Below are 27,965 nucleotides of genomic sequence, written 5' to 3'. Positions count from 1 at the left end.
GTCGGAAATACCCCTTATAACGGTCAGCGTGTAACTTATGGTAAGGGTATTTTTGGGAAAGTGTATGGGACGGTTTAAAGTTGGGTTTCATAAGATAAAATATCTTTATGAGCATGCTCCCACTAATCAAGATAGTGCCCTTAAGCACGGAAAACCGTCAGTAACCGAAGATCACGTGGCTAATATTAATTTTCAAATTAGCCGTTCCACTTATATCCGTTGAGCTTATCAGTTTCACCTTTCGATGGTGAGCACTTATCGGTACTAGTTTAAGGATCTTCCCCCTGAGTGATTGATCCCTAAACCTCCTTATCCCTCCATCTAAGCATTCCTGTGGTTAAGGATCTTCCCCCTGAGTGATCGATCCCTAACCCTCCNATATCACTTGGAACATTTCCTTAAGTTCATTTAGTGATTTTCGAAAACATTACATATGAATCAATATCCTATTAGATTCCATAGAAACTTTTGTTTGGTCTTGGACAGCCTAATAGGAATCTAACGTTAGAACAAGAACTAGCCATCTAAAGTCCTATTTATCCTAATAACAGAACTAGAGGTGGCTACTCCTTCTTGTCATTCTCTCTGCTGCTACCTTCCTCACAGGCTTCATCTCCCCTTCCCTTGGTTCTCCATTTGGTTGAGGGAGTTCCTTTTTCAGAATGTGCAGCTGTAGGAGTCCCACTTATACGGGACTCTTCTCCTAACTCCAGTATCCCATCGTTGTGGATCTCCTCGCATTTGGGGATCCATTCACCTTGGATGGGAATAGAATGCTTGTTTGGATTATCAGGAAGCTCCGCAATCTGTTCACCCTTCGTTGATTCTGGATAGTTCTCTCCTTGAAAGTCTTTGGACTTGGTTGCTGATTTTCTCCCTCTATACCAGAACGGTACATCGTCTTTTCCTTTCTTCTTCTCCATGAAGAAGTCGATGACATAAACTGATGAGAAACCCCTTCTATTTATAGCCCAAAAAGTTACCACTGTTGAGTCACGGGATGCCATATGAATGACCATTCAATGCTGTGTAACTCCAAAGCTGCCATAAAGTTGATGAAACCGCTCCTCACATGCGAAACAGTTCATGGCACTAAATACAAGAAGATAAGATTTGATCATTCATCCCAATTCTATCATTCCCAATTCTAACCTTAGTTGAGAAAATCTATTTTCACATAACGCTTTTGTGAAAATATCTGCTAGTTGCTCCTCCGTTGCAACATATTCCAAAGTTATATCCTTTTTCTCAACATGGTCTCGGATGAAGTGATACTTGATATCAATGTGTTTTGTTCTTGAATGTAATACTGGATTCTGAGTAATAGCTATAGCACTGGTGTTGTCACACATGATCTTAACCTCTTTACATTCAACACCATAATCCAGTAATTGTTGCTTCATCCATAAAATCTGAGCACAGCAACTTCCAGCTGCTACATATTCTGCTTCAGCGGTGCTTGTAGCTATCGAATGCTGTTTCTTGCTAAACCATGAGACAAGTCTTCCACCTAGAAATTGACATGTCCCTGATGTGCTCTTTCGATCTATTTTACAACCGGCAAAGTCCGCATCTGAATAACCCATAAGTTCGAAAGATCCACCTCTCGAATACCAAAGTCCAACNCTGTGATCTGTCGAGTTTTGCACTCTTCCGTTAGTAGGGTTACTTTAGCTTCTAACTCACTTACTTTGAGAGTTAGCTCCGAATTCTCTTTCGAGACATTCTTAAGCATGTCTCTTTCAACAATTAGCTTGCTGTTTTCTTCCTTGATTTCAGCATGAGTGCTATTAGCGATATTGAGATCCCTTTTAAGCAATTCTAACATCTCAAAGGGATCTTCATCGCTACGGAAAGAAGAACAACGAGAGGTGGAGGTAGAGCAGCGAGATGTGGAAGTAGAGGTTACCTCATTGTCAATGGTCATCAGACATTGATCCTCTTCTTCCTCGGTGTATAAGCAGATGAGTCCCCTCTCATCTTCTGAGCTGCTGCTGTATAAGCAGATGAGTCCCCTCTCATCTTCTGAGCTGCTGCTGCCTTCACTGGAGCTCGACGTCTCGGACTCATAGCTGCTGCTGCCTTCACTGGAGCTCGACGTCTCGGACTCATCGATTGCTTTCTCGAGTTCCTCAGCAACAAGCGCCTTCCTGCGCAAATGTGTCTTTGAATCTCCAGCAACAAGCGCCTTCCTGCGCAAATGTGTCTTTGAATCTCCCTTGAAGCCACCTTGTGCTGGCTTCTCTTTGGATTCCTCCTTTCTTCTGGAATCCTTGCCTTCTTGGCCTTGATATTTTCTTACCATAGGGTAAGGGCATTCGGCCTTGAAATGTCCTGGTATTCTGCAGTTGTAGCAAAGACCTTGATTTTCCTCTTCCGACCTCCTAGCTGAGTATCTCTCGGTTTTCCTTCTTGAGGAGGAAGGTGAGCTGACGTTGCTTTCTGGATTCTTCTTCAGGTATTTCCTGAATTTTTCTTATAAAAAGAGCAAACTGTTCGTCAGATAAAATATTAGTGGGATTAGGGTCTGACCTTGAAGAGGTGGATGGTTGATCAGCAACCAGTGCCACATTCCGTCTGTCCACCACGTCCTCATCTCTCAGAAACATCTCAAATTCGAAGGCTTTGAGATCTCTGAACAGTCGGTCGGTTGTGGTGTTCTTCAAATCCCTGTGATCACGCATTGTGATCACCTTCATTTCCCACTCCTTGGTAAGGCCTCGTAAGACCTTCAGGTTTAGCTCCTTTTGTGGAATCTCCTTCTCGAGATCACTGATCTCGATNCTTGTAGTGAATATTCCATAATTCACTTCCTTGAGTCCATGCTCCACTTGCTACTTTTGAAAAAAATTACTCTTTTTATATTCTCATTGATCCTCGTTTTAGGGAATAAGACCGACCTTGGATTGGTGCACCTTCTATCCGTTTGTCGTGGAATTCTGATGTGGCATCCACTTCCGGTAGTTCCCATAATATTCTTTCGGCACCTCCTTAATATTTTATCTCCATTATATTCTTCTTCTCCAAACTTAGATTATTTTATCCATGCATGTTGACTGCCATTCAGTCCTTGGAGAAGTACCAGTTCATCGAGACCAATGTTGATGTCTCAACCACTTGATGTCTCGATCCCATGTATCGAGAGATCTATCTCTCGAACTCTACTTATGTCTCGAACTGGATTGTTGTATCGAGAGATCCTATCTCTCGAACTCTGCTTATGTCTCGAGACTTAGTTGATGTCTCGCAGACCCTTATTCCTCCAGTGTTGTCCCGTGCCTTCTTCTGATCTGTCTATAAGATTACAACACGAGACTTCTAAGATGTTCACACAAGTTTACCTTAAGCTTAAATATTTTCCGAGTTGAGCTCAAGTTACCCGGTTGTATTTTCGCTCTTAGTTTACTTGTCGAACTTACATATAATTTCCTATCTTTCGAGACTTAGGGGATTATAGATTACATTTGGTATCATCAAAACCTATAACAATATGTTCCTAACATCTAGTACGTGGTAAATATTTTCCAAATCTATCTGTGTTTTATTAATATGCAGTCTATTTTATTATCACATCATTGCATATCTCTACGGGCTATTAAATAAAGCTATGTATACATGTTGATTATAAATATCCATGTATTGTATAAATACCTAGAGCCCATGATATGGAGATTATTTGATACGCTGACTGCATGAAGATCATTTTCACGACATTAGGGGGTAGGGGGAGATATAAGCCCAAATTATTTTGAAAATTGAATGCCGAGAAAATTTCATAAAAATGAAAGGATCTTCAAAAACCCACATACTAGATTGATTGAACTGAATGTTCAGTAAATAATTAATATCTGCCAAATGTATATCTATTGATATACCTATTGATAAATGATGTTTTTAAGAGACATTCGTCAAAGGATGAAATACCCAGTGGTGCACCAAATAATTAATACTGGGATGCGAAACGACCAGATTTGAATATTGATGGGAAATGTTTATCATCTGGTTGATTTTGAAATTGCCATGAATTATTATGGTTATGGGAGAAAATTTATGAAAATGTTGTCGACAACTCAATTGCCTGTATAAATTGCTCTATCTGGATCCAGAGTTAGGCACAAGAATTGGCCTAATCATTTGATAAATAAAAGGAGCAATTAAGGAAGACAAAATGCTCAGCTCGCTATTCTCTAAATTATGTTTACACACCATTGAATAGGTGTTGGTACGAAAGAGAATAATGATATGATGTGATAAAAGCGAGGCTTGGAGCTCATGGGTTTACACAGATACCCATAATTGATATACTATCCCATATCTAGTATAAATGGATGGCAATAAGTTTCGCTTATTAATATCATTGGCAGTTAATAAATATGCAGTTAATGAATATCATGACCGCATAAGATGGGTCATTGGATTATTATATATGATAAATGTCATAACCGCATAAAGATGGGTCATTGGACAGTATATTTAGAAATCCATGATGGATTTTAAGGTTTATATATGACCTGAAACAAACTGAGTATTTTCCCTTCTGAAGAAGGGAATATGAATATATTATGTGTCATTATGTACTCTTTAAAGAGTTGCGAATGGAGTTATTATCCTCGTGAAGAAGGAACAATATGTACCATTGTGTGTTCAATAAAGAGTTACTAATGAACTTATCTAAGTCAATATTGATGGTATAAACATCAATGAAATAAATAAAAAGGTTAATGATGTTAGCTCATATCTAAAGACGGAGATTTTGAAATGAAAAGCTTGGAAAAGCTAAGTATTATCTCGATTTAATGATCGAGTATTTCCTTAATAGAATTCTATACACCAGTTAGCCAATAAATGGTTTTGATGGGCTATTTAGACAAGCCATTATATAATGGGCTACTTGGGTACTGGCTATTATTATTGTATCCCCGTGATGCCAAGTCCCAAAACTGGTTGTATTATAATTTACCCCCATTGTCTAATAAGGAGACAATAAAAATCGTGTTGCACTAATGAATGAGTATATTATGAAATTTTTTTTACTAGACATTATGATGTCGGTATTATACCCATGTGAGCTCTAAAAGAGTCACGCAATTATTATGAAATATATTCACCCCATTGATAGTTGAACATGATTGTTTACAAAATCCCTCTACATTTTGGAAGTTTAAAATAAGGGATTTGTAGAATGTTATCTTCGGGGGGAGCATAATGAATCATGAATATTATGCCCTGAAGTTTATGTTGGGGTTATGGTTGTACTCTTTTTTTCCTTAGCTAAGTTTTTTCCCACTGGGTTTTCTTAGCGTAAGGTTTTTAATGAGGCAACTAGTGCATCACATAATTAGACATATCATGTACTCTTTTTTCCTTGGCTAGGTTTTTCCCACAGGGTTTTCTAGCAAGGTTTTTAACGAGACATGGATATGATAAGATAATGGCCAAGGGGGAGTGTTATGAATATAATAATAATGTGTGGCCATTATCTCAATTATTGTATTTCTGGACATATGAAGACTCAAGTGTCCTTTGGAGTATCGAAGGGTTAATGTTGTTGCGTATATATAGGCCTATGTACTTCATTTGTAAATGTACCTATTGAAGAGATTAATAAGAAATTCCCTTCTCTCCATTCTCTCTTGCAATTCTTCTTGTTATTGTTCTTGCACTCCATTCTTGTTATTGCTTGCAATTTCCTTTGATTTCATAACAGCCTTTTCATTTTCTTTCTTTATTATATGCCTTCTCATTTTCTTTCCTTATGATTATGCCTTTTCATTTTCTTTCCTTCTTATTATTATTATTATTATTACTATTATTATCTTTATCATTATTATTGTTATCTTTTTTTCTTCTTCCCTTTTTCCTTTTATTATTATTATTATTAGAGTTAATTCTATTTTGTGTCTTAGATTTATAGGTGACAGTCCACTTTTAATCATTTCTTTATTAGATTTTGTTTTCAAAATGGTCATGCCACACTAATACTAGGACCAAATGATGATGCTCTAATAAAAAAAAAGGACTAAAAGTGGATTGTCACCTATAAATCTAGGACAAAAAATGGAATAACTCTTATTATTATTATTATTATTGTTGTTGTTGTTGTTGTTGTTGTTGTTGTTGTTATTATTATTAACTTTGTTGAAGAAATGTACAAATGCTATATGTGATGATTGTATTTAATGAAAAATTAGAGAAATTAAAAACTGGATTAATTGGGAATGAAAAGTAGAAAAAGGAGAAATGGAAAACTGGAGGAATGGAGAAGGAAAACTGGAAATGGAAAAACAGAAAAATGAAGTAAACAACCCCCAGATCTCACAAGATCTGATCTCACGATCTTACCTAAACAAGTGATTTCATATCATCCTAACTATATATATATATATATATATATATATATATATATATATATATATATAGGGTCATGTTCAAGTGTGGCCGCGCCCTTACGTGCGGCCGTGCGGTTTATACCACTCAATGTTAAGAAATGCACCACTCAATGTTACGAAATACACCACTCAATACATTGAGTGGTGATGGGTAAATACCCCCAGGGACTACTGTAGAAATACAATATGAATAGTCCGTGTATTATTGTACCCCTAAACGGTCGGGTTGTCCCTTAGAAATTGTTAAGGGGCAAGTGACCTTTGGGGAATATTATATTCCTGAAGGGTCAGGTCCTATTCCTATATAAAGGACCTGACCCTCCACTGTAATGCGATCCTCGGATCCCAGATTCTGAACTCTCTCATCCCTTGCCTCTCGGGATCCTGATTTCATCACTCAACTCTCACTCTCTCTCTCTTGTTCTTGGCTCTTCTTCTCCAGGGAGGAAACCATAGCTTTCCTCCCCAAGCATACACACTCCATACACTATGTCATACACAATCAATCAAACACACGTGGTGTAAATCCGTACCCCCGTTTACATTTACACCATCATTGGCGCCGTCTGTGGGGACTGCGACGAAATGCCGTGTTCCTCTAATCAACGGGATGGTCACCATCCTCTCATCACCATTGAAAGTAGCTTCATCATCTTCAACCTACACCGGTCACCGGTCACAGGTCCCCGCCGAAACCACCACCATCTCATCCCGCCTCCCCTCTCGCTATTTTCTTTTTGCACCACCAACAACTACCACCGATGCTACTAACGACGATGGTGCGATGGCAGCATCAACCGAAGAAGAAGTCGGCGAAGCTTGACCGATCCGCCACCTCCACCTTCGCAACAACCATTAACGCCAAGCTCACAGCCACAACAACGAAGTTCTCTCGACCAACTCCACCGCGACAGTATCGGCGACGAACTTGGGTCTTTTACCGGCGACAAGAGAAGAAGATCAAGCTGGGTCGCCATCTTCACGCGACCTCCATAACACCTACCGACGCCTCCCAAGCCACTGGCGAAATGAAGAAGAAAGAAGAAGCAGCGATGCCGTTGCCGTGGACGCCACCGTCACCTCCAAAGCTGCCGAAAATTAATTGACGAGCATGTGAATTGATTCTATGCTCAACTACGTCGGGCTAATGCAGTAGGTAAAAGCAGCATATCCGGCAAGGCATTGAGGCAGTAGCTTTGCAAATGGTTTGATTATGTTTCTCAAAGCTCATGGCTGCAAGGAGCAGAGGTCGAACATGAAGTTTGGTGTTGGGGTTGCGCTGAGCAGTCTTTGTCAGATCCATCCGTAATTTCCTCGCAAGACTTCTTTTCCCTTTTTGGGACTCTCGTTGCACAGCCCTCAAAGGTCAAGTTTTGTACAACTTTCTTTTGTTTGTTATTATTAGTATTATATTAAATGGAGGATTAGAGATGATGGTGAATGGTGAAAATAAGGGAAAAGATGGAGTTGTTGGGAAAGAAAAAAATTTAACAAAAAAAAAAGAGGGGGAAAAAGAGATTGGGTGGCTTGAGTATGTTTCACGGGAAAGATAGACAAAAACAGAAGAGAAAATTTAGAAAGAAAACAAAGAAGAAAAACAAAGAAGGTGGTGGAAGAAAGTGGGAAGAAAAAGACAAAACAAAAAAGACAAAAGGGAAGAAAAATGACGGAAATGAAGGAAAAAGAAAAGAGTAAAAATAAAAAAGAAAGTGGAGGGGTTGTCGGGCTAACGCAAAATAAATAAAAAATAATAATAATAATAAAAATTGGCAGCTCACAGCAATGTTTACCCCGGAGACGTCCGGCCGCCATTGTTGTTCATCACACCATGCACGCCACAACCGCCGCGACCACCACTGCGACTGCCATCGTCATAAAAGTGTTCCACCATGCCGCCATGCCACAGCGCTAGCTCCAGCTCCAAGCCATCCCCGGACCATCGCGCCCGTAGCCAAACTTCGCCACTACAAACTTGCTCGACCCCGCCGCCGTTCGCTCATCACCGCAGTACACCGCCACCACAACCTCCGGCGACGCAGCAGACCGGACGAGGACGAGAGCAGTAGCGGCGTCGGCTCCATTTTGCGAAGAAGAAAGAACGATGGAGAGTTGCGACGAGCGGTGGCCACCATCTTCAAACACCACCTCCACTCACCGCTGCAGCCGCCCCCGTCGTCGGCGCCATAAGTCACGGACCAGAATGGACAAATGGGGAAGATGATGAGCTGGAGCTTTGTTCCTTTTTTAATATTAATGTATGTTATTATTAAATATATGCATGTGGGGGCCACACCTATGTAAAAAAAAAAAAAAAAACAATAATGTATGGGCCTATGGGGTAGCACGGCTACCCCATGTGATTTTCATAAAGTGGGGGACTTTGTCCCCCACGTTGCATTTATATATATATATATATATTTATAAAAAAAATAATAATAATAAAAAAAGGGAAATGGGACAGCCACTTTCGGCTATCCCTTTAAAAAAAAAAAAATTTCCTTAATGTGTTCCTATTATTGGATTCACGAAGATTTCACCAAGATTCAAGACTATTAAAGATAAAGACTCCAATGGAGGTGGAGATTATGGAAGACTGAAGACTCTTACAGAAATTGTTCAAGATGAACACCTGAAGACTCCAACAAAGATCAAGAAGATGAAGACTTCAAGATGAAGATTGTAGTCTCTCATTAGAAATGATAGATTTTTGTATTCCATTTCTATGTAAAGAGACTCTTGTAAAATTCTCCGACTCTTCCGTTTGGGGTTTGACCGACCTGCACGGATTTGTCCGGTTGAGTATGCTGTATGCCCATGCTTCGTCATGGCACTTGTAAAAAAAAAAAAAAAAAAAAAAAAAACTCTCCGACCCTTCCGTTTGGGGTTTAGCCAACCTGCACGGATTTGTTCGGTTGAGTGTGCCCATGCCTCGTCATGACACTTGAAAAAAATCTCCGGCTCTTCCGTTTGTGGTTTGATCAACCTGCACGGAATTATCCGGTTGATTGTGCACATGCCTCGTCATGGCACTTGAAAAAGGACCATTGTGGTCGCAAAAGGGCCATTGTGGTCGCAAAAAAATATATAATAATAATAAAATCCCGCGCTCCCGCGATGAGACCAAAAAGGTCGCCCAAATACCGGCTCGGTAAAAAAGATGCCTTTGGCACAAAAAATCTTGCGCAATGTAGTGGCTTTGGGTGCCCGCACAACCCCAAAGTGGTGCATTAAGTCGTTAGGTATCCCTCGGAGTGAGGGTTCATTTTTAGTTATAGAAGTGGAGTTAGGAACTAACTTAGGATTTGCATATCAGGATAGGCATGCATTACATGCATATTTGCATTATTATTTTATTTTTTGCAGGATGATGAATTTCTGAAAAAACTCACTGGACAATGGACATGAAGAATCGCTAGAGATTCAACCGAGGAAAGCTGATCAAAGCTGCATAAACAACCAAACCCAGCCCCCTTATAGTCTTTAATGATTACGCTTTCGGTTGTACTCTTTTTCCCTTAGCTAGGTTTTTTCCCATAGGGTTTTTCTTAGTCTAAGGTTTTTAACGAGGCAACTCGCGTAAATCACGCCCCTCATGCTCAACTCAAACTTGAAGGGTTCATCACAGACTATTAAGGCATTCAGACCGGGGAGATTTTGCTTGTAACAAGTTCGCCGCCCGGAGCACATTTTACTTCTCGAATCTAACGACTCTCGCAGATTCAAGAAGTGGGGGACTTGTGATGGGTAAATACCCCCAGGGATTACTGTAGAAATACAATATGAATAGTCCGTGTATTATTGTACCCCTAAACGGTCGGGTTGTCCCTTAGAAATTGTTAAGGGGCAAGTGACCTTTGGGGAATATTATATTCCTGAAGGGTCAGGTCCTATTCCTATATAAAGGACCNTACTGTAGAAATACAATATGAATAGTCCGTGTATTATTGTACCCCTAAACGGTCGGGTTGTCCCTTAGAAATTGTTAAGGGGCAAGTGACCTTTGGGGAATATTATATTCCTGAAGGGTCAGGTCCTATTCCTATATAAAGGACCTGACCTTCCACTGTAATGCGATCCTCGGATCCCAGATTCTGAACTCTCTCATCCCTGGCCTCTCGGCCCTCTCTCTTGTTCACTATGGAGTTCTTGGTTCTTCTCCAGGGAGGAATCCATGGCTTTCCTTCCCAAGCATATACACTCCATACACTACATTATACACAAATAACACACGTGGTGTAAATCCGTACCCCCGTTTACATTTACACCATCAAGTGGTGTGTTTCTTAAATATGAAATACACCACTCAATGTTATTGAGTGGTGCATTTTGTAATATTGAGTGGTGCATTTCTTAACATTGACTGGTGTAAATCGCACGGCCGCACGTAAGGGCGCGTCCACATTTGAATAAAAATCTATATATATATATATTGGGTTTATCGAGGCAAACCCCACTCCTCTTCCGAGTAAACCCTCGCCCTACGATCCTAGCCGGCAAAGGACCACAAGGAGGTCCGCGGGTGACAGACGGTTTCGAACTTAGGACCTCACGGCCGCGAGCGTCTTGGTCATGCCACTCAGGCTGCCCTTACGGGCACATATATATATATATATATATATATATATATATATATATATATATATATATATACATATATTGGCATTATAGAATTTTTAAAATTTTGTACGCCTGTACCATCTAAAACTAAAACATAAACGGGATCGCAAGTTCGCAGCTCTGTTTTAGCAGTTAAGCAAAGATGCCGTCGGCGAAACCCTTCGCGACCGCCGCAGGGATGCTGAAATCCAGATTGAGCTCAGGCCTTCGAACCCGAGGAGGACATGGCCCGAATCCATTCCTTACTCCCGGCCACCAGGAGCGCCCCAATGGCTACCTCTTCAACCGTACTCCGCCGCCGCCGGGGCAATCCCGGAAATGGGAAGACTGGGAGCTGCCGTGCTACGTCACAAGCTTTCTCACCATTGTGATCCTCGGCGTGGGGCTGAACGCCAAGCCCGATCTCACTATCGAGACCTGGGCCCATCAGGAAGCCATCAAACGGCTCGAGCTCGAGTCCGAATGACTGATCGGATCAATCTATCTTGGTATGCTTTTGATTCGCCTTTGTTTGGAAAATTTTCTAAGTTAGGGTTTTGGAAGAGAAGATGGGGAAGTCTTCTATTGATATTTTCTTGTGCAGTTGTTGAAAAATAAGCATTGCTGGTTATTAACTCGTGATTTGAATTGGTAGCTTACGACTTTGTTCCCGAATAACTTCAATTTACTGCAATGTTTAACCTGGTAAAATTGTGTTGTTTCAATGATAATACATTTCCTCAGTATACTATGAAAAGTTGAACTTTTCCCATTTCCTTAAGTTGGTTGTAGTGATTCTACAAGAGCTTAATTAAATTAGCCAGTATGTGTTTCATGAGTTTAGAGAGTGATCTTTGTTGCTGGAGTTGCGGTTGGGTATGTTTTGAGCCCAAATGTTTTGCATAGGTTTAATTCAACCACATTATTTAGCAAGAAAGTCAATGCTATGCAAGTGGGGAGTGCAATGTGTTCATTCACTAGTTCTAGTTTAAAAGCCTAGAAGAGTTGTGTGCATAGGATTTTGAAGGCTTAATTATGAAATGATTGTTAGTCTGGTGTAACCTTGTCCCATTGAGATCAGCTATTTCTACTATTTGCAAACCCCTTCTGCTTTTGAGCTTTTCCTATGACCTTAACCAAAAGTAGAGCAAACAAATTTGATTTTGCATAATAATGGGGTAGTATAGCTGCTGTAATTTTTAGTGTAATTTTCTTCATGTTACAAGACCTTATGTATGATATATTGATATTTTGCCATATTGGTTGGTTTCCTTGACTATTTAAAATAATACAAACAAAATGGCATTGGAGAGCGTGTAAATAATAGAGTATCTAATTGCTTCATGAACTTCAGTCTAACAAAGAGAATTGAACTTGAATTACAAGAATATCTATCAAGCTAGATAGGGTTCTTTTATCAAATTTTTGTTCCTTGAACCTTAGGCGTAATAGCATGGTTTGTATAATGAGCCTCATGCCTTCATGTGTTCGAGACTGGAATTGTGTCGATATTTTTGGGCTGTGTCAGTATTAAATGTTTCTAAGCCAAATCAATTTACTTTACTTGATATTATTATTATTATTGCTTTGTTTTTAGTTATTTATTTCTTTATTTTATTAATTTTTGAGAGGTGATAGTGCTCAAATTGTGACATCAACTTCATGTTTTTTTTTTCCCTGTAAATTTAACTTTAATGTTTTCCTTCTCCTTGATTAAATATATTTGTTCAAGGAAATGGACAATCTAGGCTAACTCCCTGCCCTGCCTAATGTTATGTTACCATTAGCTCTTTAATTGAATGCTGTTATCCTGCAGTCTATGCACATTATCAATCAATGTCTTACAATTTGCTTAATTTCTCATATATGGTAGTGGTTTGGTTTATGAGGGGTGGGGTAGAATATTATTGATGATAGATGAGAATATTTATTCCTTATGTAGTGCAAGGATAAACAAACCCTTCCCCTCCTCACTTGTGTTTAATATAAACTTAACTTACGAGATCAGTTGAGGACCACAATTTATACCCATTGTATTATTGTAGCAAAGTCGAACCACAGATGGGAGTAGTGGAAATTTCTAGTCCGAACCCCTCTATTCCTATGAACTAAATGAGCCTTCATTTCCTCAAGCCTAGCCATGTGTTTTTTAGAGAGTTACCCTTAAATTAGCATGCACAACTGGGTGTCTTCTAGTCTTATAGATCAAACTATAATTTATAAGGCTTGAGATGGATTGAACTGCTGGATGGGCCAGTGGAGAAGTGTTCTACGTACAAGCGATGAGAGGTATGCTGCACACATAGTTCACTCTTCCTTCCATCCAATATAATGGGTGCATTGAATTCTACTAACCTAGTATGAGACTATGAGGAAAAGAACATTTTGTCATTCAGGTGTTAAATTATTTTTGTTCTTGTTGTGAGATTATTTAGTTTCTTCCAGAGTTCCAGTCTTGCGAAGCCAGCCCCATTTTCAGGTCTTCCTTTTGAAACGAGTTTTAGCATTGAAATATAATTAGTAGTAGGCCAGGTGAGTGCATTTTCAGCTTATCTTTTAGAATATAATATGCACTTACATACATTTTTACTTTGTTTGAATTGGCTTATGAGATTTTGAAAAGTTGTCTTGACCTCATTTCCATAAACCAATTTAAGGAGTTGATTAAAATAAGCTGAAAACAGCTTTTAAAGATGATGCCAGTTTCTGAACTTATTTAGTCTATTTTGATATTTTCTTATGGAGAATATTTAAAAAGTGTCCATCCTAAAAATACTTATGTAAGATCTTTATCCAAACTTGGCCTTAATCAAGATTATATTAATCCTGGCTCTAAAAACAAAGCAGTTTGCTCTTAAATATTCCAGACTATAAGCTTTATCTAATGTTTCTCACTGAATTCTAGATGCTTAATGAACAGATCTGGTATTATGCACATGTCTCTGATTCTCCACACATTTTATTTCCTCTTATTTATTTATTTATTTTTGGAATTCCATTGTGGGTATTATCTATAGTTAGATATTCTGTGAATATATACAAGGAAATGAACTTTATTCCTATTGGCATGCATTTGTTATTTGTACTACTCATTGAATGTGATTATGTGAACATTTTAATGAAACTAATAAATAATAATGCTAACAAACAGGAGAAAAATAATGCCTCCTATTAACTAGAGGATTTGAGTATTAAAATGCATGGCGATAGGAAATTCATGAGATCGAATATTATTGAATTGAATGCATGCGTAATTGCATATATGATATATGGAAGTAGCTAGCTTAGGGCTTTTACATACAATTGGGTGTTTGGTAAATAGCTATTATTGGGTTTGATTAATTAATAGCATTATGTGATTGTAGAAAGATGTTTGGTAAATTGGCTGTTAGATGTTAGGTTGATTACATGTAAAATGATTTTCTCAAAAAATTGATCGAAAAAGTTACTTTGAGCAACTTTTTGAATTTTAACGTTTATGAGCAAGAAGCTGTTACAAAAAGTTAAATAGTCAAACACTTAAATTGGTTGTTTAATTAAACAGCTAATAATGGTCAAATAAGTTAAAATTAATTGATAAGCTAATTATGTTCCTCAAATAAGTTAAAATTAATTGATAAGCTAACTATGTTCCTATGCTCATTAATGGACTTTCTCCAACATCATATCCCTCCCCTTGAGCTTGCCTGGAATGATTAATGAATATCACTTTATTTGGACTACGTGAAACTGTTTAACAAAATTGGAGTACGTGTGAGGTTCAGGGAAATAATCAATCAATTGATTTATGCTAGAAACATATAAAAGGCTTTTTATTTGAAGATATATATAAGGCTTTTAAAACTCCGATTTCTTGCAATTCCAATGGGTGACGTACGTACTATGTATGAAAAAAAATACAATGCTAGTGGAAGGAATGTCTAAGCTATTGAGTCAGAGAAGTAACCACTAAATCTCACAACTAGCTCGCTATTGTTCCTAATGCGTTCTGCCTCTTATTTTTTAGATTTTAAGAGTTTTACAAGAAATTTGTTATTCTTATGCCTCACTCACATCTTTAATAGAGAAAAGAAGAATGCAAATAGACAAACAAAAAACAAGTTTCATTATTCTTTTTTTTTTTTTTTTTAATACTATTGACTCTGTTACAATGTAATATTTGTTCATAGCTACTTTCTCAACCAAATGAATCACAAAGAGCCAATATCGCCTCCATTGAGGCTCAAACTCACCCTTTCTCATGTAGGGGTGCAACCGGATACCACTAGACTACAAGGTCTTTGGCCAAATTTCATTATTCTTATGTCTTTAAATTCACACATCTCTAATGGGGAAAAGAATAATGCAAAGAGACAAATAACAAACAAAGTCTTGGAGGTAAATCGTGTGATGTGACTCAATAGAAGGCCAAATTAATTCATACATCATTGTTTTTGTCATTGTGATGATTCGAATGTGTACCTTGTGTGGGGGCGCCTACCTCCTTTTACAACGCGTTTGGTTCATGGAGTAGGTCGGGAATGAAATACCATTCTCAGGAATAGACTTATTTCACTTTTTGTCTTGTCTAAGGGGACCATGACATTAGTTATTCATAAGTATTTGGGAACAACTTTTGTACTATAATAGCTTTAGGCTAAGAAATAATAATCAAACTATTGGCCCAAAATATAATGTTGTCCAAAATTATTGACAAATACATTATCTCAATTCTACGAGGATACAAGGATTATGAAGAATAGTCAAAGAAATGCCTTCAGGCAACCTGTATTTTTAAGTAAACTTTAGTTTTCTTTTTCATTATTTTATCCCGTTTTCTATTCTCCATTCTTTATTTTTTATTTTTCAAATGCACACAAGTACCTCCTTGCCAGAACTAAAACCCCCTTCTCCAAGCCCAAGCCATTACTTCAATTCCCTCCTAGCTAGCCCACTAATCCTCCCTCAACCCAAACCTAAGAACAAAGAATGAATCCCAGACAAAGTAAGACTCATATTTTCAATACCTCAAGGAGTTAAGGATGAGGAGAAAAGAAGATTATAAAAGAAATTCTTCCTCAATATCACAAGGAGGCCAAACACGCACAAAATTCCTCTGATATTGTTTTTGGGTACTTTGTGTATTAGAGAAGTATAAGGAAATCTTATGCCGTACTAGTTCACTTAGGAGTAGTAAGAAAGATAAGTTACAATAGATAGATATATAGGAAGATTGAGTCTATTGTGTAAATGTGTCTCCAACCTTTGTACTTTAAATCGTGCTCATAGCCGATTAGGCTTTTCTCCTAATACAAAAATTGCCCCGCAGATTAGGGAATTCACGATATGCATTAAAAGCCTTTATGCCACAACTAATGTTCTAACATTACTGATATACGATCCTCACAGATTGTCAATTGGTATCAAATCTAGGCTGCTTAAGTTACTAGCAGAATCGTGATGGATATCCAGAGAGAATGATTATCGAACAGTAAACTCCTAACTTTGAATAGTGAAACTATTCATATTGGAAAGCAAGAATGAGAATAACCATACAATCTCACAAAGAAAGAGTCTGACGACTTGTACAAAAAGGATGAAATCCACCAACAAATGTAAAAGGAGATGTAAAAGACAAAGAGCACTGGACAGAAGAAGAAATCAAGAAGGCTGGTTACAACTCCAAAGCCATGAATGCCATCTTTGGAGCAATAAACGTTCAAACTTTCAAACTAAATTTTGCAACAAGCATAGCTAAAACAACATGGGAAGTTCTATACAATCACCATGAAGGAAATACCTTAGTAAAATAATCAAAGTTACTAATGGTCCAAACACAATTCAAAAATCTAAATATGGAAGAAGAGAAAGATATCACTCAATTGGATGCTAGAATTCTGGAAATATCTGGAGCTGCTTATAATCTAGGAAAACTCATTCCTAATGCTAAACTAGTAAAAAAGGTACTCTGATCATCTACCCGAAAGGTTCATGATGAAAGTCATATACATCCAAGAAAGCACAGATCTAAACAGCTACAAATTAAGTAATTTGATAGGAAATCTACAAACATATGAACAAGAGATGTTTCAATACAAGAAAATCAGTACTAGAGGAATAGCTTTCAAGATAATAAAAAAAAAAAAAGAAAAAGAACCACTCAGATGATGAAATCGAGAACATAGAAAAATCAATAGTCCTAGACAAAAAATTTCAATCAAGTTACGTTGTCAAGAAATTCAATAAACTTAGGAACAAAAATGGATAATCTTCAAACAAAGAAGATAACAACATGAATAGACAAAATATTGATGCCACCAAAACGAAATTTGCCACCAACCTAGAGGAAATGCGTGCAATGGTATGAATGCAAGGGCCATAGATACATTCAATCCAAATGCCCAACGTACCTAAGAAGGAAGAAAAAAAAACCTACAATAATAACTTAGAAAGCGAGGAAGACAATTCAAACACAAATTAAACTTTGTAGCCTTCACTACCAATCATGAAGAAGATAGTGAAATAAAAAATAAGATGGAAAACCTCCTAGATGTATACACACAACTACAATTAAAATGGGAAGAACTCATCAGAGTTAATAGCAACCTCATGCAAAAAAAGCGTGTTGTAGAAAGTGAAAAAGAGTAAAAACAACTGCACGAAGAAACAAAACAAAAATTAAAATAATTATAAAGTAAACTTTATAACTTAATAATATTATAATTATAAAGTAAAAATATTACATATAAATTATATTAGTGTTAAATAAATTCTCATTATATTCCAAACTAACACATTAACACTAATAAATATAAATTTATACATTATTTAATAAATCTAAACTTTTATTTCTAAATTTTAACTAAAAATAATTATTATGCGTACACTATAATATAATATTTATACGGAGCAATAAATTTTAAAATTCTCATAAAATTATTTTATTATATAATATATTTATTAGTTTTATTTAAAAAATTTAATTAAAAATTTCTAAAGATTAACTTATTATAATCTATGTATGTTAGGTTTCACATCACTTCAATAATAAAGAATAATCTTAAGTGACTCGGCTATCAGATTAACTTATTCAGGCCACTCAACTTAATTTGAACTTATTTGGCTAATGTTTTATTAAGTTAAAATATTTCAATTCTAATCTTAAAAATTTTCAATTTTATTAAACCAGTCTATTGAGTTCGGACTAAGAACATCCATAACACTGAACTATTGAAGGTTTTTGGAACAATGTTAAAAAAAGGGCTAGTTTTTAATTGATGTTTTGGAGTATTTAACTCCTGCAAGAACAAGATTTTAATGGGCCGCACTGCTGAAGAAAGGAAAGCAAAGCAACACATGGGTACTTGCGTGCGGGAAATGCAGCTCACCAGTTGGCGCGTGCTGTTGGTCTGCATGCCCGCTACTACGGCGTCAGATCTTTTTTTTTTTCTTCTATTTTTATCTCTTTCTCCTTTCATATTCTCTTTCCTAATCACACTTACAAAAACTCCTAAAAACTACAAAAAAATCCCACTATTATGGATGTTAATCAATGGATTATTGAGAGTTTTTGGATAGTGAAGTATGATGGGGAGGAAAGAGAGGAAGGAGAGAGAAAGTGTTGGGTTCATCTGCAAAATCAAGTTTTTGGAATAGTAGAGGAATATTAATTTGGTTCTTTCGCGCACAGCAGGTGCCCACTCAGACGCGTACTTTGGCTTATCAGACATGAAAGTTTATTGATAAATTGGGTCAAAGTCATAGGACATATATCCCAGACGGCAGGGGAGAATTAAATTAACCTCAAGATCAACTCTTCCTTTTTGACCCATGAAACAAACAAAAAGGTGCGTGCCGCACTCACTAAGGACTGCCAGTGATATACTGGAGGAAGGTGGGGATGACGTCAAGTCCGCATGGAGTGACAGTAGCAATATCCACTAATCGTTGTTTCCAGATACATCCCTATTCTTATCGAATAGAAGGAACGAGAAAAATCGAAATATTCCTACTCGAATAAGATAAAAGGTTCCACACGAGCTCCCGTTCTGCGGCGTGGTGGCAGGACCGCTAGGGGAGTGGCTCCGGGTAGGGCTTTGCCTCCAACAAGCAAGGGCTGAGCTACCGCGAAAGCCGTTGCGCTAACGCGCATCCGTTTCCTTGGTGCAGCAAGAAAGTAAAGTATTCTAATGTTATCAATCTCATGAATTTAGTCCGCGCGGTAGGTTGGGTAGCATCAGCTGCTGCTAGACCCGTCTGCTCTCTCCTGGATTTTGTAATTCTCCAGGCAGACGTTGGAAGTCTTCCCTGGTGGCACTGTGCTTTCCTTCCTTGGCCTAAGAAAGAAGGCTAGTAACTTCCCTTATTCAGCAGTGCAGATCTACTTTTTATTATTATTTTTTTAAAATTATATTTATATTTTTTTTTTCTCACCTCCCATCTTTTTCTTTCCTAATCACACTTACAAAAATTGCTCAAAAACTGCAAAAAAACTCCATTGATAAGGATGCTTAGAGCATCCCTACCAGTAATTATTTCGAAGTTTTTGGGACAGTGTTGGGTGATGTAGATGAAAAAGAAAATAAGAGAGAAAAAATGGTTCAACTGCAAAGAAGAGATTTTGGAACCAACTACTTGTCACAGATTCCCAAGCAAAGCTGCCACAAGCCAAGTGGGCGGCAACGATGACGTCCCGGACGCGTGCACGATCGCCTTAAATTTTTTTTAAATATATTTTTAAATCAATTTTATTTAATTTTATCCTTCCTCCCTTCCTATTTTCTCTTTCCTAATCACACACAAAAACTCCTTAAAAATCGCAAAAAACTTCATAAAACTCCTTAAAAATCGCAAAAAACTTCACTAATAAGGATGCTCTAAGATTAATATCTTTAGGTAGGAGATTACCAACATTTAGAGATAATTAATCTATTTTTATGTATGAATACAAAAAGTAACAAATTAATGTGTTCAGAACTTGATTTTGGAAATACATTAACCGATCAGAAATTATAAACTTTAATTTGATAAGAAAAATTCCATTGAAATGTACGTGTGTACATATATATGTATGTTTAAGAATGGAAGTGAAAACGTACAAACATACATGTACACTATATTTAGGTGCACACTATATTTAGGATATCCACTATTATCTAAGTATGCTTGAAAAACATGTACACTATATTTAGGTGCACACTATATTTAGGATATCCACTATTATCTAAGTATGCTTGAAAATTCATTTGACGCTATCATTTTGGGTTTCTCTCGTCAAACTAAAATAAGTAGATAAAAAAAAAGTGGAAATCAATAATAAAAGAAAAAAACAAAAATGAGATATATTCATAAGGTGAGGACAGACTAGCACTAGCTGTTTGTTTCTGCAGGAGATGTTAGCTAGGAGCATAGAAGCATTTTAAATTGTACATAACATTAATTCCTAGTACTCTTAAAAGAGTAAAAGAGAGTAAAAAATATATATTTATCAATCTTCCAAGCCAGCCAAATTCCTAAGCGTCCACCCAATGGCATAAGCAGATGCACCAGCAATGGCACCATTGGAGAGTGTTATAGCTACTGAAACAGTGTAACTCTGGCTCGCAATCTTGGCCTTGGCAATGCCAAGCAGTGCAAGGGCAAACGCCGAGAACGCACAGGCAGCCATGAACTTGTGTGTTACGTTGTGGGTGAAAGGGATGAGAACGATGAAAGCCAGGATGGGCGCACACCCAAATACAACAAAAGCCGCGAATGTAATCAGGCCGTTCTTCCATGGCTTAGGCTTCTTTCCCTTTTCCAGGGGTGAAGATAATCCTTTCTCGGCTGCCATCTTCTCTGCCACCAATATGTCCATGTACTTGGCAAATATGGTCACCACCTGATCAGATCAGAGAAACCCCAGCCATATTATATATATATATATAATTTCAGGTGCAGTCGAGCTCTCCCGTGCGACCGTTCCCGTGCGACCGTGCGGTCACACACCACTCAATGTTAAGAAATACACCACTCAATGTTAAGAAACACACCACTCAATGTATATTTGTGTGGTGTGTTTTTAAACATTGAGTGGTGTGAACCGCACGACCGCACCTGATCATGACTATATATATATATATATATATATATATTGAATGTACTATATATATATATAGTCATGATCAGGCCGGTAGTCAGGCAGGATCAGACTTCCAAAGCCTCATGTTAGAAGGGGCTATCCATATATATATATATATATATATAATTTAGACAGAAAATAGTGTCATTTTCCATATATAATAGAATCTAATTAATGAATTGAAACAAGTAGAAAGAGATGAGAGTAGCGTGAGTGTAGGTACATACTGTAGTGGCATCATTGAGTTCCATTCCAAGTGATTGATAATGTTGAAGCAATTCCTGCTGCAAAGGTATTGGGGTATGCATCACATCCCACTCAGCCACTGTTTTCTCCTTGGCAACTACGTCTCTCTCGGTGCTGGTGGACACAAAATCCCCAAACCCCATTGATATTCCATCAGCCACCAGATTAGCAAACCCCAACACCAGAACATCACCTACCATTTAAAAGAACAAAAAACAATAACTTCTGTATTAAATATTATGAAAAATTGAATTAAAAATAACTTCAGTAAGGCTCATTAATCAAATCAGACACATAAAATGGGATGGAAGGAGTAGCTGTTAGCTGATTGAGTTAATAAATTTGACTAGTTGATAGTATTAGTTGATTGTAAAAAAAATTTAGTAAATTAACTGTTAGCTGTTAGTTGATTAACATGCAAATGATTTTTTAAAAAAAATTAATTGAAAACGATACTTTGAGTAGCTCTTTAAATTTTAAAACTTTAAAACAATAATCTATTGAAAAAACTAATTAATCAAACACATTGTTTGACTCAGCTAATGATAAATAAAACAAAATTAACTCATAAATTAACTATATTAGCAAACATGATTATAAATATAGAAACACCCCTGTATTATAAAGAGGTTCTACTAATCTGCTTTACAGCCTTTACTCGTATTCCTCATTTGAAATATATATACCGGAAGAAAGGCGGCCGGCGGAGATGGAAGAAATGAGGGAGAAAGAGGTGACAATGGCATCAAGGCCGGCGAACACAATACTCCTCACAAATTCTCCTTTCCATGGTTCTTTTGGTCGTCGTTTCTCACTTTTACCCTTCTCCATTTCTCCATCCTCCACACTTCCTCTTAGCTGCAGATATCTGCTACTTTCTGCCATTTCTTATATATCAAACTTAGTTTTCTTAATTGTTTAATTTTTACCGCTTCCCCCTAATGCCCTCTTATTATATTTTCACCGCTTCAGAGCTGTTCAGCAAGCCAAAAGTGGGTAAGGTAAAAAGAGCGATCTGAGGCGTCACCGTGCATGTCTATGTGTTGTCAGCTGGAGAAGGATTGCAGAGTGTCAACGTGGCAGCTTGTTTGCCACTTTTCTCCCAATCCCCTATAAAGCACACAGTTGTCAATATTTCCACGATCCTTACTCACTATACCTATATGGCTATATATGCTAGTATGCTACGTTAGCATCTTCTAAAAACAAAAATTCAAAATACAATTCTTTTACTTCATATTTTATTGATTGAAGAAAAAAAACATAGGTGAAGTTCGTATATTTATTTTCTTTTTCTACCTTCAATAAAATGGAACAAAGATTTACTCAGTGCATGCATTCACCTTAATTAGATAAATGATATATATATATATATATATATATATACACACTTATAATAAGAGCCAATAATGTTAAGACCCTTAATTGGAACTAAAAAAAAATGTTGGTATAATAGTCTGCTATAACATATTATACTTTGTGTTCTTCTTATTGTGCAATCTCCAATTCAATTCCTAATATATCGTAATCTTTTATAATTTTACCAAATTTTTCCGTTAAATATAACGCAAGTTTAACATTAAATTCTTTAGGCAATTTGTTTCTTTATTGCAGTTTTCAAACAAATTGGCAATATTCTATAATATAATTCTGTATTATAATTAGAACATTGAGGTCTTAATAAGATTTTATAATACAATTTTGTATAGATTTCTAACTAAACCATTATTCTACTCAAAAACAACAATATATAAACCCCTCCCCTTCTATGGTATTCACCCAAAACTAAACCTAACATATTCTGCAACAGACCATCTACTTGACATTCTATAGGTATGATTGTCAAAATATTATCATGCCAATTCTATTATTTGTATTTGTACTCATAATGATTACAATTAAAAAAAAAATCAATGATGATATACTCATTAATTAGTATAACTTCAATATCGTTATGTAAATATATCTATTGTATAATCTGTCCATCTATACTTGTATCCTTGTATGTAATGTTGTGGTTCTCATTATATTCCTCTATAATTTATATATTTTAGTTACTCCTAACTCCTTAATCTATGGTTTTTGAATTTATGTTGTGGTTCCCATTATATTATTTCATAACATCCTTTATGAACATATTTTCCATGATAGGATATTAGTAATGACAAATGCAGTAAAGTTAATTGATATTGACACACAAACTGTGGGTTGGAGTTGTACAGTTCATGTCATTAAGAAAAACGAACCAAAAAACGCTATTGAAACGCCTGAGAAAAAGTATATGCTCATTGTACTTGAGGATAAAACAGTAAATAAATAGTAAAATTTTTCTCCCTTTATTATTATTATATTATTATTATTATTATTAATTATTATTATTATTATTCTATTTTTATTTTATTTTTATCATTATTAGTATTATTGTTATTATGAAGATGCTCTAATTCACCACTAACATCATTGTAAATGCTATATCTAAATGCAAGGAACTCCGGTTCAATCAATAGTGTTTGATAATGACATTGGAATGTATTATATCACTTTACAAACCAACAAATGGTACATCATCTCAAATGTCATTGTCAAACCTGGCCGGACGAACTATAAAGTACTTGATCACAAATAGAATTACACATGGATTTTAAATGGTCGGACCGGTGTCCAAACAAGTGAGAATGATGACATGTCATTTGCTCCATGTAAGTGGTTTATTTGTTTCTACTTGTTTTAGTTGCAATTTAGCTATTTACAATTTCGTTATGTTTAATTTTATTAAAATATATAAACATCGAGACTATTTCTTTGATTTTTATTAATTTAGCATTTTTTCTCTCTCATTATTATATGACTACTTTAACCAATTAAGGAATATTAATTTAAAAATACGCATTGGGCATTGGTTTAATCGCGCAATGCACGTGTGATAACTAGTATATATAATAGGGCTCATATGCGGCCTGGTCACCCTATGCGATCGTGCGGCTGAATCTGTGTCATCCAATTGGGTTGGGTCAAAGTGGATTCGGGTTCTTCGTAGTTAGACGAAGAGATCAATATATTATACGCTCAAAATGGATAATGAGTGAATGAGAAATTGGTTCTCAAAGCTTTGAGTGAGCTTTTGTCCCACATTGGATGGGAAAGTGACTTTGCACCACTATATATACAAGGGTATTTTTATGACTAGTTAACTTGTATAGCATAGAGGCTCTCTCTCGTGCGCAGGAGGAGGGGGTGCAAATCAAATCCCAAACTGAGCATGAAAATGCTTGGCTCGTGTATGATAATCTCTCGCAACAGCAATCTGGTCAGTCGAATTTTGGACAACGAACAAAAGCAACTCTGCAAAAAAAGTGAATTTTTCCACCTAGACCACAGTGCTCCAGCACCCCGCGAGGTGGTAAATAAGGTTTTAAGGAGAGAGGAAACTCGGCTCGTGCTTACAACCTACCCCAAAGATCGTCCACCTTCGTCCCCGAGTTACAGGAACCCCCTGAACCGGATTGAGCCAATGGTTGAACCAAATCAGGATTTACAATAAGATCCTGAACCGATTCAGACTGAGCCAATTCAAGAACTGCTCCCAGTTGCTGAAGAGGTTGTTGTCCCACAGCCTGTGCAAGGTGGTGGAGATCCAACTTTAAGATGGTCTACACGGATATGGCGATAAGCACTTCCTAGTTACGTTATTATGTTTCGTATCTACAAGAATCTGACATAGGAGCCGAAAATGATCTTGAAAATTTTTCTCAAGTCACGAATTGTGCACAGTCTGACTTATGGTTTGAAGCCATGAAGGATGAGATGAATTCCATGAAGAGCAATGGGATTCGGGATCTTGCTAAGTTGCCTAATGGGGCCAAGGCCATTGGCTGTAAATGGGGTTTTAAGACTAAAAGAAACTCATTAGGCAACATTGAGAGATACAAGGCCAGACTTGTTGCAAAGGGATTTACACAAAAGGAAGGAATCGATTACAAGGAGACATTTTCTCCTGTATCAAAGAAAGATTCATTTCGAGTCATACTGGCTTTAGTTGCACATTTTAATCTTGAGTTGCAACAAATGGATGTGAAAACTGTTTTCCTTAATGGTGATCTAGAAGAGGAGGTTTATATGAAACAAGCTGAAGGTTTCTCTTCTAGGGGTGCTGAGAATTTAGTCTGTAAGCTTAAAAAATCCATATACGGTTTAAAACAAGCTTCTCGTCAATGGTATATCAAATTCGATGGGGTAATTTCTTCATTTGGTTTTGTTGAAAATCCCTTAGATCCTTGTATATACCAGAAGGTGAGTGGGAGTCGAATATGTTTTCTTGTTTTATATGTGGATGATATCTTACTTGCCACCAATGATAAAGGGATGTTTCGTGATGTGAAACAATTTCTTTCTAAGAACTTTGACATGAAGGATATGGGTGATGCCTCTTATGTTATTGGCATTAAAATTCATAGAGATAGGTCCCGGGGCATACTGGGTTTATCTCAAGAAACCTATACTAGCAAAGTTTTAGAAAGATTTCAGATAAAAAAATTGTTCACCAAGCGTTGCTCCCATTGCAAAGGGGGACAAATTTAGGTTGGACCAATGTTCGAAAAATGATTTGGAGAAAGAATCCATGGAGAACATCCCTTATGCTGCAGCGGTTGGGTGTCTTGGATATATCTAAGTCTATACAAAACCGAACATTGCTTTCGCGGTTGGAATGCTCGGACGTTACCTGCACAATCCGGGATTAGACCACTGGAGAGATGTGAAGAAGGTTCTAAGGTATCTAAAAGGAACCAAAGACTACAAGCTTGGGTTTAGGCAGACGGACAATTTAGATGTTGTCGGCTATTTTGATGCTGACTTCGCTGGCTGTGTTGATTCTCGAAAATCAATTTCTGGGTGCGTCTTTATTATGGCCGGTAGGGCTATCTCATGGAGAAGTGTCAAACAGTCCTTAATAGCTACTTCTACATGTGGAGCCGAGTTCGTTTCTTATTTCGAGGCTACTTCTCAAGGTGTCTGGCTAAAGAATTTTACCTCTAGACTTAGAGTTATGGACTCTATATTGAAGCTATTGAAAGTCTATTGTGACAACTCAGTTGCAATCTTCCTGGCTAAGAACAACAAAAGTGGGAGTCGAAGTAAGCACATCAACATCAAATTCTTAGCCATTAGGGAGCGTGTCAAGAATAAAGTTGTAATCATTGAACACATTAGGACTGAGTTGATGTTAGCATATCCCTTGACTAAAGGCATGCCTCCATTTAAATTCAAGGATCTGGTTCAGAAAATGGGACTTTCATCCATTTGTAATTTGTATATACATTCAGTTCAATAAAATTCTTTTGCATTCAGACATTTTCTCAATTAAGTGTGTACATCTTCATTTGCTTTATATTACTAAGAAAATGTACTAAAGTTGGACTTGAACAAAAGCCACTCTGCAAAAAAGTGAATTTTTCCACCTCGAAACTCTGCTCATCCTTTCCTTCTAGCCAGCACGTTTTATCCTGGGAAACCTATACCACAATGCTCCAGCACCCCGGGAGGCTGTAAATAAAGTTTTAAGGAGAGAGGCAACTCGGGTCGTGCTTACAACCTACCCCAAAGATCGTCCACCTTCATCCCCAAGTTATTCCAGGTTTTCTAACCTTTTGTAGGTTAATTTCCTAGTTTATTATTTTCTGTGAATTTTATATTTTCTCAATTTTCTTGGATTTTCGATAATTATATACAACAATCATATATTACAATTTCACAAGACCTACAACTCAAATAGAATGTCCTTCTATTTAAACAGCGATACTAAATGCATATATATTATTATTCACAATATGGATTGTTATATTAAGTGCCATCTGGAGTTTGCACTGCATTTTTTTTTAATTTAGGTCTTAATTTGGGTATGAATGAAGCTATATGTATGTGTTAGTACTGTCAAAGCGGGCCGGCCCGCCCCACCGCGGAACTAATTTTTGACGGGCTTTTACAGGCCGGCCCGTTAGGCCCGCGGGTTAGGATTCATACAACCCTAGCCCGCCCCACGCGTGTTGGCGGGCCCCGCGGGCTTTTTGATTTTTTTTTTGTTTTGTTTTTTTTTAATAAATTATAGTGTGTACACAAAGTGTACACAGGAATATATATTCATGTGTACACGTACTGTACACATGAATATATATTCATGTGTACAATACATACGTGTACACATGAATATATATTTATATTCATGTGTACAATGTGTGTGTGTATATATATATATATAAATTTTTTTTATTTTTTTTATTTTTTTTTACTTGGCCCGCCCCATTAGGCCCACATTTTCGCGGGCCTATTTTTTCATGACCCTAATCCGCCCCACCGCGGGGCAGGTGAGGGCCGACCCGCGGGCTTCGGCCCATTTTGATAGCCCTAGTATGTGTGTATAGGTTCTACTATAGATTTATTCTAAAAAATTAGAATGAGTCATATGTAGTAGTATACTGGTAATCATATATTACAATTTCACAAGACTAACAACTCAAATAGAAATTCCTTCTATTTAAACAGTGATACTAAATGCATATATATATATTATTGTTCACAATATGGATTGTTATAGAGTTTGCACTGAATTGTTTTTTTTTTTTTTTTTTTTTTTTGGTTTT

At 36.9% G+C, this 27,965-nt stretch overlaps 3 protein-coding genes across 3 annotated transcripts; 2 read left to right on the top strand and 1 right to left on the bottom strand.

The window, feature by feature from the left end:
- The first annotated feature begins 11,073 nt into the window (after positions 1-11,073).
- Positions 11,074-11,757, top strand: LOC116030377. The gene has a single exon (XM_031272609.1). The coding sequence runs from the start codon at positions 11,149-11,151 to the stop codon at positions 11,470-11,472; it is 324 nt and encodes a 107-aa protein (XP_031128469.1). The 5' UTR covers positions 11,074-11,148; the 3' UTR covers positions 11,473-11,757.
- An 8,523-nt stretch (positions 11,758-20,280) lies between these two features.
- Positions 20,281-22,228, bottom strand: LOC116030965 (vacuolar iron transporter homolog 2.1-like). The gene is made up of 3 exons (XM_031273370.1): positions 22,017-22,228; positions 21,312-21,523; positions 20,281-20,844 (listed from the first exon to the last, which is right to left on the bottom strand). The coding sequence occupies exons 1-3, from the start codon at positions 22,213-22,215 to the stop codon at positions 20,452-20,454; spliced, it is 804 nt and encodes a 267-aa protein (XP_031129230.1). The 5' UTR covers positions 22,216-22,228; the 3' UTR covers positions 20,281-20,451.
- Positions 22,229-26,035: 3,807 nt separating this feature from the next.
- LOC116029788 (secreted RxLR effector protein 161-like) lies at positions 26,036-26,659 on the top strand. The gene has a single exon (XM_031271830.1). The coding sequence runs from the start codon at positions 26,036-26,038 to the stop codon at positions 26,657-26,659; it is 624 nt and encodes a 207-aa protein (XP_031127690.1).
- Positions 26,660-27,965: the final 1,306 nt, after the last annotated feature.

The sequence above is a fragment of the Ipomoea triloba genome, chromosome 9 (genome assembly GCF_003576645.1).
Source record: "Ipomoea triloba cultivar NCNSP0323 chromosome 9, ASM357664v1".
NCBI classification, from domain to species: Eukaryota; Viridiplantae; Streptophyta; class Magnoliopsida; order Solanales; family Convolvulaceae; genus Ipomoea; species Ipomoea triloba.
The sequence above is the reverse complement of the archived record's forward strand: the minus strand, read 5'-3'. Positions and strand labels throughout refer to the sequence as shown.